At 40.8% G+C, this 13,759-nt stretch overlaps 1 protein-coding gene and 1 long non-coding RNA gene across 2 annotated transcripts in view; both read right to left on the bottom strand.

Moving 5' to 3' along the window:
* Positions 1–11,312: 11,312 nt before the first annotated feature.
* LOC144681553 (uncharacterized) lies at positions 11,313–12,481 on the bottom strand. The gene is made up of 2 exons (XR_013576797.1): positions 11,676–12,481; positions 11,313–11,617 (listed from the first exon to the last, which is right to left on the bottom strand). It is a non-coding gene; the product is annotated as an uncharacterized LOC144681553 (long non-coding RNA).
* Positions 12,482–12,744: 263 nt separating this feature from the next.
* Positions 12,745–13,759, bottom strand: part of spdl1 (spindle apparatus coiled-coil protein 1) — a 45,000-nt gene continuing 43,985 nt past the window's right edge. The window contains exon 12 of the mRNA XM_078543222.1: positions 12,745–13,266. Coding sequence (XP_078399348.1) covers positions 13,104–13,266 — 163 coding nt within the window. The 3' untranslated portion in view covers positions 12,745–13,103. The remainder of the gene's footprint in view (positions 13,267–13,759) is intronic.

Here is a 13,759-nt window from a genome sequence, read left to right as displayed (position 1 = left end):
ACTATCAGGTTAGCCATAATCTTATCAAATGGTGGAGCAGACTTGAAGGGCTGAATAGCCTACCCCTGTTCCTGGATCCTATGTCCCTCAGCTGGGTGGATACTAAAGCGTAATTTATAATGTCTCTTCCAGTACCCTGCGAAGTGGCAGAGGTTGAGTTGGGGTGGGGGGTAGAGAGAGAGAGTCAGTTAGCTGGAAGATAACAAGGAAAGACAGTTACCTATTTTGTCTTTTTCACCCTTGAATCACACACAATAACCTAAAAGCAGTTAGATATTCTATGCCTTGAGAATGTGGCCTGCGAAAGGCCAGTTAGAGGTGCACAAAAGCAGCACAAGGTTTATTATCCTATTTTGAGGAAATGCCTGGGGCTGGATTTAGTCTCCCAATGGAGGTGCAAATCAGGTTGCAAAACACTGAACTTAGTTTTCTCTGGAAAAACAATTTTCCTCCGCTTTCCTGACCCTACACCATTTTTATGTGGCCTTTTCGCAGGTTGGGATGGCCTTGGGTGCAAAACACATGGACAGTTCTTCTAAAGTTGGGGGTCGCAGACCACAGGAAAATTACATTTCCTCCCGCACATAATATTCACGTGCTGGCGTGAATTTTGGAGGCCCTAAAAAATGCACCTCCTTGAATAGTTTGTGACCACTGGGGGAAGCCTGCTGAGGAGTCCAGAACATTCTGAAAAGTAAGTGTAAAATATTTTAACATCTTCAAATATCACTATTAGATGCTGTATTCTAATGTAAATGTGCTTTTGATGTAGTGAATCAACATAGGGATCTGTCCTTACATTGACCACCATTGTGTAAGCATTACAACTTTTTCCATTGAAGTGCCACAATGAATTTTTAAAAAATGTAAAAAATGTCCCATCAGCCCCTGCTGTCATGTTTTGTGCTGTGATTTAAATAGACTGACAGCGCTGGTTGCTAAAGAAAACCCTGCTTTTCAAAGCTGAAAAAAAAAAATCTCTGCACCTGCTCCTCTCCATTGATTGAAATGGAAATAGAACACTATTCTATTCTGTCGGTTTCAGGCAATGTAGCTGGAAGCTTTTGCTATAGCAGCCATAGTCATTATGAATGCTTAGCCAGGTTTCAAAAGCTGCTAACAGCTTCAGCTCAACAAGTGGTCTATTGATCCAAGAATGATTGGCGCTTTTTAAAAGCCGAAACAACAGATTATACAGATTATGCCTACAACGTGGTTTCTTGCTTGTTTATAAACCTAATAGGCACTTAAAGCATTACAATTTGTTTTGCATTGAAGTCTTTTTTTCTTTCCAGCATCAATGATAGTGGGTTCAAATTCAGGGTTCTATTAGATTGTTAGAGATTTAATTTTTCCCCCCAATGATTTTAAAATAATTTTAATTGCTATTGCATGGTTCCCAATGACTGTAATAGTGGATACAGTGTGACTGATTATGGAGGATACATGGGGGGGGGGCATGGGTGGTGATTGGAGGGGAGGTTTCATAAGATCATTAAAAAAAGGAGCAGAAGCAGACCATTCGATCCATTGAGCCTGCGTTCAATAAGCTGATGTGACTGCGGACTTTCCTGCCTGTCCCCTATACCTTTTGAATCAGTTGTTAGTCAAGAATCTATTTACCTCTGCCTCAAAACTATTCAATGACCCTGCCTCCATTGCTCTCCGGGGAAGAGAATTCCACAGACTCAACCCTCAGAAAAATTCTCCTTATCTCTGTCTTAAAAGGAAGACCCCTTCATTTTTACACTGTGTCCCCAATTTCTAGTCTCTCCCACAAGTGAAAGCATCTTCCCAGGATCCACCCTGTCAAGACCCTTAGGATCTTGTATAATTCAATAAGATCACCGCTCATTCTTCTAAACGCCAATGGATCCATTGCATTTTTCAAATCTTTCCAACCTTTCCAGAACATAGGGAGTTTTGGAAAATTAAAATCAATGCATCTACTACCTCTACCTTTTAACACTCTTGGATGAAGTCCACCAGGATTCTGGGGACTTGTCAGCTTTTAATTCTAATAATGTTCTCAGTACCCTTTCCCTGGTGATTTTAATTGTTTTTCAGTTCCTCCTTCCCTTTCACTTCTTGATTCACAGGGCAGAATTTTGCCGTCGGCGAGCAGGGGGCGGGGCCCGCTCGCTGATGGGTAAAATGACAGGGGATGATGTCGGGCGGAACCCCCGACGTCATCCCGCCCCATTTAAATTTTCAGGAAGGCGGGGGCACAGCAAAATCAGCTGTGCGCCCGCCGACCTGTCAATGGCCAATTGAGACTATTGACAGGATCATTTGAACAATTAAAGGACCTGCCCGTCCAACCTTAAGGTTGGTGGGCAGGCTAGGAGCCCCGGCGGGAAATAGAAAAAACCTGAAACCTCACCCACCAGCGGGATGAGGTTTCATGCAGGGTTCTAAAAAGTTTAATAAAGTTTTACTGTAATTTATGAACATCTCCCATCTCATGTGATATTGTCACGAGGGGGACATGTTAGGGAATTTTGTTTTTTCTATTTTTAATCTTTTTAAACGTGTAAGCGATCTCCCTGAGGGAGATGTGCATTCTTTCGTGAAAGAGCGCACTCTTGCTGTTGGGGAATCAGCCCCCCCACCCCTGCCCTGCCATCTTTATTATGTTGATGAATTATTTTTTTAAATTTATAATTAATAAACCCTACTACTCCCAATATGCTTTACCACTGCTAATAAACTACGAGTTTTGAAAGATAAGAGAAAATACACACCAACCACTTACCTGTTCCCCTGTGACGTCACACTTTGACTTTTTTCCAAACGCAGTCAGTCCACAGGTGAGCCCATGACACCTAACATCCCCCAACTATCCCACCTCCCCCACACCTCCACCCACCGCTGCTAGTTGTTTTAAGCCTCTCGCCAGGCCCTTCCCTTTTGCACTGCTTTAAGCCTCTTGCTTAAATTAAATTAAAAAAAATTTTTTTTATTCATTCAATTTATTGAAATTGAATTCAATAAAAAAATCTGGAATTCAAAGTCTGATGACAACCATGAAACCATTGCCATATGACAAATATAATACAGAGAAGTAGTTTACCAGAATAATTACCAGATATGATTAACTAGGATAAAACCCCCTCAGACCCTCACACTCGCAAGTAATTAGGCCCATCACCCTGCAAATCATATCCCAGTAATTCATTGCTTAGTGCCGAGTGCCCAATGCAGAAGTTCTCTCTCTCCCAGCCTCCAAATCGTTTTTTTAAAACTAAATATCATGTATATTTAAGCTGTCCTAATACTGTAAAAAGAAAGCAAATATTTATGAAACAAAGGTTCACTGCTGCTCGTCAATGACCTCAGGTTCTTGTGCAATATGCCCCTTCGCATCTTCTACCTGATTACTCCAGAGGCCTTATTAAAATCTGACATAGTTAGTCTAATAAAATCTAAGTGTTCAACAAGGCACGATTTTTAAAATCCAGTCCATAGTCAAGTAGGTTTAATGCTGGTGCCTTCCTGCTAACTTAGGTTTCCATCAAAATATTTTCTTTTAAATAAAAGTCTGCATATACACAGGGAGATATGCAATGAATGATGTGTGCTGCAAGCATACATGCTGTACACAATTTAATTTGGGAATGGCATTACAAATTTATAATTCAAGTTTAAATGGGTCAGCTCCACTAATTCACCCACAAGGATTTAACTTCTAAACCCAGATTACTGGTCTTATCTGGAAAGATGTATTAGAGACACTCTGCTGTACAGTTCAATCTCAAAAGGAACAGATCGTATGCGCAATGAATTATTGAGTCATCATTGTGCACCTGGCTGTACTGCCTTAGTTTGGACAGTTTTTACTTTCTAATGAGATGAATGATTCATTATTTCTGCAACAGTTCTATTGAGCTCTGGTCGTTTTGGCTTTCATTTCCAACTGTAGTACAGAACTGTCCTCCGTAAATGCCAAATTAGCTCAGTGGTAGTATCCTCATCTTAGTCAGAAGGCTATGGTTTCAAGATTCACTGCAGGATTTAAGCACATAATCTAGGCTGACACTTCAAACGCAGTACTGAGGGAGGTGCTGTCTTCCAAGTGAGGCATTAAGGCAAGTCACATGTGCCTGTTTAAAAGGTCCTCTGGTACAACTCAAAAAAAAACAAGGGAGTTCCTCCTGGCCAAAATTTATCCTTCAATAAACATACTCTCAAATAGATTAATTGGTAATTGTCTCAGTTGTTGTTTGTGGCATAATGTGATTGCTATTGTTACAATCTGCTTAGGGACCATTAACGTTTAAAGAAGAAATCCAAACACCCAGCAATTAACTGAAATACACCACAAAATTGCACTTTAAAAAAAAATAAAAATGGTATAATTTCTCTTTTAAAATAAAAGTAAGCAATATTATCTTAACATTATATGCTTTAAACTCCGTTCTATTTGTTTAAACTGAGAGGTGAGAGTGACTGCCCTTGACATCAAGGCAGCATTTGGCTGAGTGTGGCATCAAGCAAAACTGGAGTCAATAGGAATCAGGGGGAAAATTTTCCACTGGTTGGAGTCATACCTAACACAAAGGAAGATGGTTGTGGTTGTTGGAGGTCAATCATCTCAGTTCCAGGCCATCACTACAGAAGTTCCTCAGGGTAGTGTCCTAGGCCCAACCATCTTCAGCTGCTTCATCAATGACGTTCCTTTCATCATAAGGTTAGAATTCGATGATGATTGCACAATGTTCAGCACCATTCGCAACTCCTCAGATACTGAAGCCGTCCATGTTCAAATGAAGCAATATCCAGGCTTGAGCTAACAAGTGGCAAGTAACACCCACGCCACACAAGTGCCAGGCATTGACCATCTCCAACAAAAAAATCTAATCATTACCCCTTGACATTCAATGGCATTACCATTGCTGAATCCCCCACTATCAACATCCTGGGGGTTACCATTGACCAGAAGCTGAACTGTACTAGTCATATAAATACTGTGGCTATGAGAGCAAGTCAGAGGCTAGAAATCCTGCAGCGAGTAATTCACTTTCTGACTCCCCAAAGCCTGTCGACCATCTACAGGGCACAAGTCAGGAGTGTGATGGAATATTCTCCACTTGCCTGGATGACTGCAGCTCCAACAACACTCAAGAAGCTTGAAACCATCCAGGACATAGCAGCCCACTTGATTGGCAGCCCATCCACAAACATTCACTCCCTCCACCACCGACGCACAGTGGCCACAGTGTGTACTTTCTAAAAGATGCACTGCAGGAATTCACCAAGGCTCCTTAGACACCACCTTCCAAACTCATGACCACAGCCATCTATACGAACAAGGGCAGCAGAAGCATGGAAACACGACCACCTGGAAGTTCCCCTCTAAGCCACTCACCATCCTGCCTTGGAAATATATCGCCGCTCCTTCACTGTCACTGAGTCAAAATCCTGGAACTCCCTCTAATAGCATTGTGAGTGTACCTATGCCACATAGACTGCAGCTGTTCAAGGCAGCAGCTCATCACCACCTTCTCAAGGACAATTAGGGGTGAACATTAAATGCTGGCATAGCCAGAAATGCCACATCCCATGAATGAATAAAAAATAAACTTTGTGCTCCCCCCCCTACGTGGCTCAATTACATGTGCTAGAAGCTACATATCTTAATACACAGGCCCTGTGCAGACAGAAAGAACATGTGCATACATTGAGCCTTTTCAATTAAACAAAGTAGTTGGCAGCCATTCTCCGCTCATGGCATTCTCCTGGGGAATGAACCAGAGTCAACCTGCCTGGTTTGAATTTAAACAAAGCTTGGCAGTTAACTGTCAGTCATCAGTTAACTGCTGCATTCTCCATGGAAATGCCTCTATCAGAGTCCACTTGCCAATCAATCAATCAATCAGCACTCTCTTTTCATGCGACATAAATTGTTGTTCCCTTTATATTTGGTATTTTTGCGAATTGTCCTGATGAGTGCAAACATAAAGCTTCAACACGTCTTTTTTCAGCAATTAGATATCAATTGTTCTTTGATTTGGAGGAAATTACAAAAATCTCAATGTATCAGCCAATCCCCAGAAAAGACGCAATCAGGTAAATCTGCTCACAACTGTATTGCTGTGTAACCAATTGACGAGTGCTGCAAGACGGTAGGCTTTCCATTTTAATCCCGCTGAGGCATAGATTACAGAAGTAGGGAGGTCATGTTGGAGTCGTATAGAACCTCGGTGAGGCCATAGCTGGAGTACTGTGTGCAGTTCTGGTCGCTACATTTTAGGAAGGATGTGATTGCACTGGAGGGGGTGCAGAGGACATTCACCAGGATGAAAGAAACATTTAAGTTATGAAGAGAGGTCGGATAGACTTGGGTTGTTTTCGTCGGAGCAGAGAAGACTGAGGGGCGACCTGATCGAGGTGTACAAGATTATGAGGGGCATGGACAGGGTGGATGGGGAGCAGCTGTTCCCCTTAGTTGAAGGGTCAGTCACGAGGGGACATAAGTTCAAGGTGAAGGGCAGGAGGTTTAGGGGGGATGTGAGGAAAAACTTTTTTACCAAGAGGGTGGTGACTGTCTGGAATGCACTGCCTGGGAGGGTGATGGAGGTGGGTTGCCTCACATCCTTTAAAAAGTACCTGGATATGCACTTGGCACGTCATAACATTCAAGGCTATGGGCCAAGTGCTGGTAATTGGGATTAGGTAGGTAGGTCATGTGTTTCTCACATGTCAGTGCAGACTCGATGGGCTGAAGGGCCTCTTCTGCACTGTGAGATTCTGTAATTCTGTGAAGAAGTCTTGCCACGACTCAGTGCATCACGCTAATAATTACACTGAAGAACAGAGAAGCATTGCCCAATGAATCACTAGTGTGAAATATACATTGTACGTCCAACTGCACTTGGGCACAGCAGTAATGTAAGTGAGCTAGGTATCTTAAAGCAGACAGAGAGAGTAGTGAGCACCAGAAACAAAACAAAATTCATCAGGTAAACCATATGCAACATCTTTGAAATTGCCAGTTGGCAATTAGCACGCTTACAAATAAGGAACCTAAATAGGGCAAAGCATGCAAAGTAGTCAGTGTAAAGACTAAAAATGTCAAGTGAGGGATGCTTAACATAGTAACCAAAGGATCACTATGACTGTTAAAAACACATGCTCAAACACGTATAATAGCAAAATGATTAACTTTAAAGATAAATATTACTTGGTAAATTGGGACTGATGCTGAATGAGACTGGTCACAGTACCACAAAAATGCCATAAAAGCAAAGATATGCCAAGAACAGGATACAGTCCTGCTGTGCAACTCTGTAAATGGGGTCTGTGTGTTCTGGGCACTGACGGAAATCTCCTGACTTATGAATGAATTCACTAGTTCCAGTAAGTCCTTGCATCTTTCACTTGTTCATGGTGGCGTCATGCCCTGGAAATACTGGATAACCAAACATTGCACTTGCAGCCCTAACCAGCTTTTCTACTCCAGATGGATCAATCTGGGTTCAGGCACTGTTTATTTTCCTATCTCCACAAATATTTTGCTAAAGAAGTACTGTAGTTGCTTCAATGGGAGTTAGCATTGAACAGAGAATTAACAATTGGAAAGTCATTATTACAAGTTCATCAAGAAGTAAGTTGTAGCTCATTATTGGGAAGTATGTTTTTTAAAAATCCTATACTGTTAAATTTAACATGTGAAACTGCACTATTATGCATTTTTTCCCCATATACTGTAGATATAAAAGGGAGCAACTTATGACATTTCAACATGACAGCTTACTAGAATGGTAAGTATAGAGGCATGACAATTTGAATGCTATCACTTGTTAGATTATGACTATGGCTTTGCTTATTCTTCAATTGCTCGCCGAATGTACAACTAATATCCGTGTAGCATTTTATTCTGTAACTGAACTCAATAGATGAGTAGCATAGCTCACTTCTCTTTATTTGAAGGGAGTGATTTCTGCTGGAGCATGGTCCAACATCACAAGTGTTTGTTCTTCAAATAGAAGCCTGGACACTGAGTAAACAATGTCAGCCAAGCTCAGTCCTGTCCTGAACTGATGTCCACATTTGTGGGCTCTGTTGAGGTCACTGGATTATAACCATAAACCAGAATCCCCAATTTAGCCTCCTTAGCCATGCTGCTAAATAGATCAGCTGACATCTTTTAAGAATTTTTTTTAAAGCTTGCAACTCAGCCTAGCAAGGCTCTTGTACCATCTAGTGGTCAGTATTTAAAATTCAAACAGTTTAGTTTTTAACCTATTAGATAAGTTTTTTGCATCTTACTTCCATATCCAAAGATCTTTCAGTATGTAACTGGCTACCAGAAATCCCTAGAGAAAGGCCAACATAAGAGGATACTCCTTTAATTTGTGCTGCACAAAATAAATCTTATATTTTGCACCAAAACACACCATTTAGCTCAAAAAGTTTACACTGGCCATGTTATAAAATCCCATTCTCCTGCTGGTTCCCAATAATATAGGAATCTGCTTTTTCAAAAAAATGCCCAATTCTCTTAAAATAATTTTTGGCTCTTCATTACATCATTGCAGAGACAAATATCTACACTCTTAACATTAAAATGCTACTTGCTACCCTAAAATGTCCTAGCATTTCCGAAAATTAGCACAAAGCCTTTCTAATCTTGAACCAATGAAAACATTGGGCAGAACTTTTTTGGATGGCAAGGTTTACTTAAACTGTTAACTGGCAGGGGGTTTGAGATAGGAGAGGGTGGGGGTTGGGATGGCAAGAACAGGCAGACCTTGGGGGAAGGGCCAGATCAGGAGAGAGGACCAGTCATGGAAGCATACCCTTTTCACTCTGAGGTCAGGTGGGAAGTGGCCAATAATAGGCCACTTAGGGGCCTCAACTCGGGCAAGGACAGGCAGGCTGACCAAGACATTACCCGCCCCTGTAAAATTGCAACAGTTCGGGAGGGGTGGGAAGACCACCGGGGAATTTTACGGATCCTTCCCCACATAACGATAATATCGCTATTTTGAAATGTGAAAATGTAATGTGTATAATTTTTTAAAATAATTTTCTAGTAGATATTTATTGTGAACTCAATGGGCAGAATTTTATGGGCCCCCTCCGGCAGGATTACAATTGGAGTAAAATTCCCAACTCAGCCTACCTGCCTTGGAGAAAGTGCCAGGAAAGTCAGGATTTTCATTCTGGGGGTCCGGATGTGGGCTGTAGTTGTCAGCAGACCTGGGAAAAAGTTCAGAGGCAGGCTACTAGGTGCAAAGGTGTTGTGGGACTTATTCTCAGTTATATTGAAAAAAGTAAGGCCCTCTAGCCCACAGCCCTCTCACCACATCCAAGCCTTATACCCTCCACACACCCATGGCCCCTCATGCCAAGCTATAGCACTGCTATGCCTATTCACCAACCATAGATTGTATAGAGCCAATGAGCCCTATAGTGACAACAGAACATATAAAAAAAGCTTTTTAAAAATTCAGTTAACTTTCCACTTTTAAAACTTCTTTTAACTACAGCCAAATAAAAGTGTCAATCATCCAGACCATTTAAAATATCAATAGCTGAAACTTCAACCACCTGAAACCTCTATCTTGTGTAAATGAACATTGTACAATTGATAGAGATCAGAGAGGTTAATCAGCCAAGAATGCATAGAGGCTTGGCTGGGGAGGTCTTGTGACGCAGTGGGTTGTGTTCCTGCCTGTGAATCAGATGCTCCAGTTTCAAATCCCACCCCAGGACTTGACGGGCAAGGAAGGCCAAACAAGTTGATAGGCATATTGGAAGGATTTACAGGTTGACCATGGCAGGCGCTAAGAGTCGGAGAGGCTCCTGGTCAACCATGCTTGATACAGAGTGGCACGCCTCAAGCCAAAGCTTCTGGCTTTAGGCTACAGTGACCTATTCCAGGGAATACTGATAAAGGCTTGACTGAGAGCCCTGAAATTCAAAAGACTGTTTAAACACCCGAGCCCCCAGGGAAAACACGACTTGATTGACAGCTCTGGCTCTCTGATTTCTTCTGTCACTTGCACAATGTTTATTTGCACAAGGTAGAGGTTTCAAGTGCCTACAGTTTCAGCTATTGATACTTTAAAGGGTCTCGATGATTGACACTTTTGTTGACCTGTTAAGGAGTTTTTTTTTAAAATGGAAAATTATCAATGAATGACTTTTTAAAGAAGCTTTATTTTATTACACATCCTATTGTCACTATAGGGTTCATTGGTTCTGAACAGTGTATTGTAGGTGAATGGGCATGGAAGTGCCATAGCATGCCATGGGGAGCATGAGGACCACCACCGTTTGAACTTACCTTTCAAAAAGTTTTCCTCATGCAGACTATGGTTCACGATACCTTTAAGGCGCCGTGAACCATGGCTCCATGAAAATTGTGGAGGACAAAGGCATGCCTATCCTCACAATGGAGCCAGCCAGGTCAGGCTCGTGTGTAGGCTCGTGACCCAAACCAGCCCGAACCTATGAAAGACTCTATCTACTGAAAATCGGAAACTCTAGGAATGGGGTCAGGAATCCTGGAATCAGGTCCTGGCCACTGTTTTCATCTCTCCAGGGAGTCTCACAGACTCCATAAAAATCCAGCTCATTAACTCGGTTTCTCTCCCCACAGATGCTGCTTGACCCCTGAGTATTTCCAGCATTTTCCATTTTTATTTCAGATTTCCAATGCCCACAGTATTTTGCTTTTATCACTATGCATATTTAGCACATTAGCATATATGCTTTAGTGCTACATATATAAATCTCAAATTGCTTCCACCATCAATGTAGACCTATATTCACCAGGATCTGCATTGCACAGCGCTAAACTATCACACCTGGTACAATGCTTGTTTAGAAGGTGCAGATTTATAAACTGTAAATTATTCAGTAATTAAGTAAACATAGTACGAACCCAGCATTATTGAAAGCAAAAGCGCTGGCCTACTACACTTCTTAAACAGAAACTGTTGTATTTTCTTGTGCTCAGATGGTTGCCAGTGCGACAAAATTAACATATGAATTAGAAGTAGGCCATTTGGCCCCTTGAGCCTGCTCCGCCATTCAGTAAGATCATGGCTGATCCAATAGTGGCCTTAACTCCACATTCAAGGCCCCAATAATCTATAATTGACCTAAAATGAACTTCTTTTTGTACCACATGTACATATAACCAGGAACAACTGAAAAGTGTGGCCCACACAAGTCATAAATGCATCTGGTACAAAAGTAATACGAACGGCCCCAAAACAAAACTGTATTTCTCTCAATGTTGTTGAATAGAAAGAAAGAATGTTAACCACCATCCTCAAAATAAAAAAAAAAGAATAAAATGGGATACAAATTCAAATTTTATTTCAATTTTTATGTTGATTAAAATACATGGACAAGCTACCAATATACAAATCTCGAATGACAAAATTAGACAAAATGGGAACCAGAAATTGGAGTAAAGATAAAAATTCATACACTTTGAGGGACTGAATAATTAGAGGGCAAACAAATGGTTACAAATTTTAGTTTACTTTTTTCTAATGGAAGCCAAACTGTTTGTAGCAAAGCTAAAGTTGGTTTTTGTTTGTGTTAAATAACCAAGATTATGTTCTAGTCCCACTCATAAGCTTGCATTTGTTACTTGCTCAGACTAGTATTGGATAATATTCAAAGGATTATAACATTCCTTTATGAAGCGCAACAGTACTAAAAAACATAAATGTGTAGATCGTATTATAACACAATGATCACAATACTTTTTGACTGTATTGCACGTTCAATCTAGGCACACTATAATAGTTCCTAATAAAGCTTCCAAGAACAGGATACTGAATAGGATACCAATACTCTCCTCTACACCCCATCAGAGCTGTCTGATCAGATCAGCAAGATAGGTAGGCAGATATCAATTCCCAGGTCTAGGTTTAAACAATATTTGAGCCATGCCACCATAAATTTCTCGGGGCAAGCCTAACTTGCCCAGTTTTCTCAAATGAAAAAAATGATACTGAATCTTTGCACAGTCTCTCATGGTATTCTAAGAATATTTATAGTTTTGCTGTTGTGGGAGGAGGGGTGGAATGACATAAATGTTTGGACCCTCCCACCCACCCCCAAACAAAGAGTCACCGCATTGCGTAATTACATTGAGCAATTTATTAAATAAATTGGGGTAATTTGAAGAGATTTAAAGTGAATGTCTTTCAAGGGTTTCCAATGACTGTGCCAGACACAACATAGTAGCCTAAGCTACAATTGTTTGTGCTTCCTGATGTCCAACAGCAGCACATACAGTTCTAGAAAAAGGATACCTGTATACCCTTTCACCATATCATAACTTCCAGTGCAATGAATCCAACAGATGAGAATTTCATATGTGTAAAAAAAAAGCAGAAAAATCTCATGAAAACCAGCAAATCCTACCAAGTGACTCACTTTTAACAGTTTCTTGATTGAGAACGATAGTTATAGATCAGTGGCACATTTTCCGACTTCAGGGCCAGAGGATGAGAGATAGAGAGAGAGAGAGAGAGAGGGTGGGGGGGTGGAGGAGAGCCATGGACTGAAGTTGAGCAATATTTAGAAAAGCAGAGGCACAAGTACGTCTCATCAAATTTGATGTTAGAGATTAACAACTCCAAACAAGCTAAGAAAAAAAGAGCCACAAGAATTAGGGCTCCCAAATTCTAGAAGGCCTGTATTAGTTTAATGGGAATTAGCATTTTTGAAGTTGCTTTTCAAAACTACTAATGCCTGGCAAGAATTTTTTTTAAGCAGTATTTTTGTTCCCCCATTTCATCCTTCTCTCCACTCCCACTCCATTTCTTCAGTCACAGGAGGTTAAATGCAAGCTCCCATTTGCAGAAAGGCATCTGTTGAACACAAGATTCAATGCACTGCCAAAGACAAATGTGCCATACTGGCATCTACCACTTACAATACCACATAATTCAGAGATGCACATTAAAGTTTAATTAAGAGCGCCTGATACTACAAATGTCTTGCAAGTCCCCAAGTGACAGCTTGCAATATTGTACATGTACAGGTACTCACATATGCCCCCAGATTAAAAAAAATTGAAAGGGGCACTTATGTCTTCAACACTAGTAAAATATCTGTATACATTCTGTTTACTGTTGGGCACACTGAGATTCAACAGTGGGCTGAGATGACACATGGATGACTGGGTGCAACTTTGGCCGTTTAACTTGATTCTTCAGTTTCAGCTCTTTTGTTTCTTCATCCACTTCTTCCTCATCTGGCTTTTCTAGCTTCACATCAGCCCTGGATATCCTACAGGCAGAGTATTCAAATAATCTTCCGAATTAACGGTTCAAACATGAAACAGGTGGCAAAAATCAGAGATTTATCCAGCACCAATTCAGAAGCAACTAATAGCAACACGTTATATCCAACACTAGAGGTCGCATTCCACAACTTTTGGAAATGTTTGAATGTTTTTAGATTAGGTGATATAAATTTCTAAAAACAAGTTAGAGAAAACACTGGATAAATCTCCAAGCCTGTATACAAAAGCAATTAAAGACAATTTTTATAGAAATTAATTATACAGTTAATGACAGTACAGTGATTTAGAAAAACAATACCATTTCATAGGTCTGCTGTAATTTCATAATTTAACTATGAACTGGAAGGTAACCTGAACTGGAAGATGACCTGGCATTCAACCTAGCCCTATAATCCAAGCACTAAACAGACAGAGCTAAATCACACAGAAATTAGAACACAAAACAGGCTGACCAATCCAGGTTGGTGGTTATCCTCT

Source organism: Cetorhinus maximus, chromosome 6 (genome assembly GCF_964194155.1).
Source record: "Cetorhinus maximus chromosome 6, sCetMax3.hap1.1, whole genome shotgun sequence".
NCBI classification, from domain to species: Eukaryota; Metazoa; Chordata; class Chondrichthyes; order Lamniformes; family Cetorhinidae; genus Cetorhinus; species Cetorhinus maximus.
The sequence above is the reverse complement of the archived record's forward strand: the minus strand, read 5'-3'. Positions and strand labels throughout refer to the sequence as shown.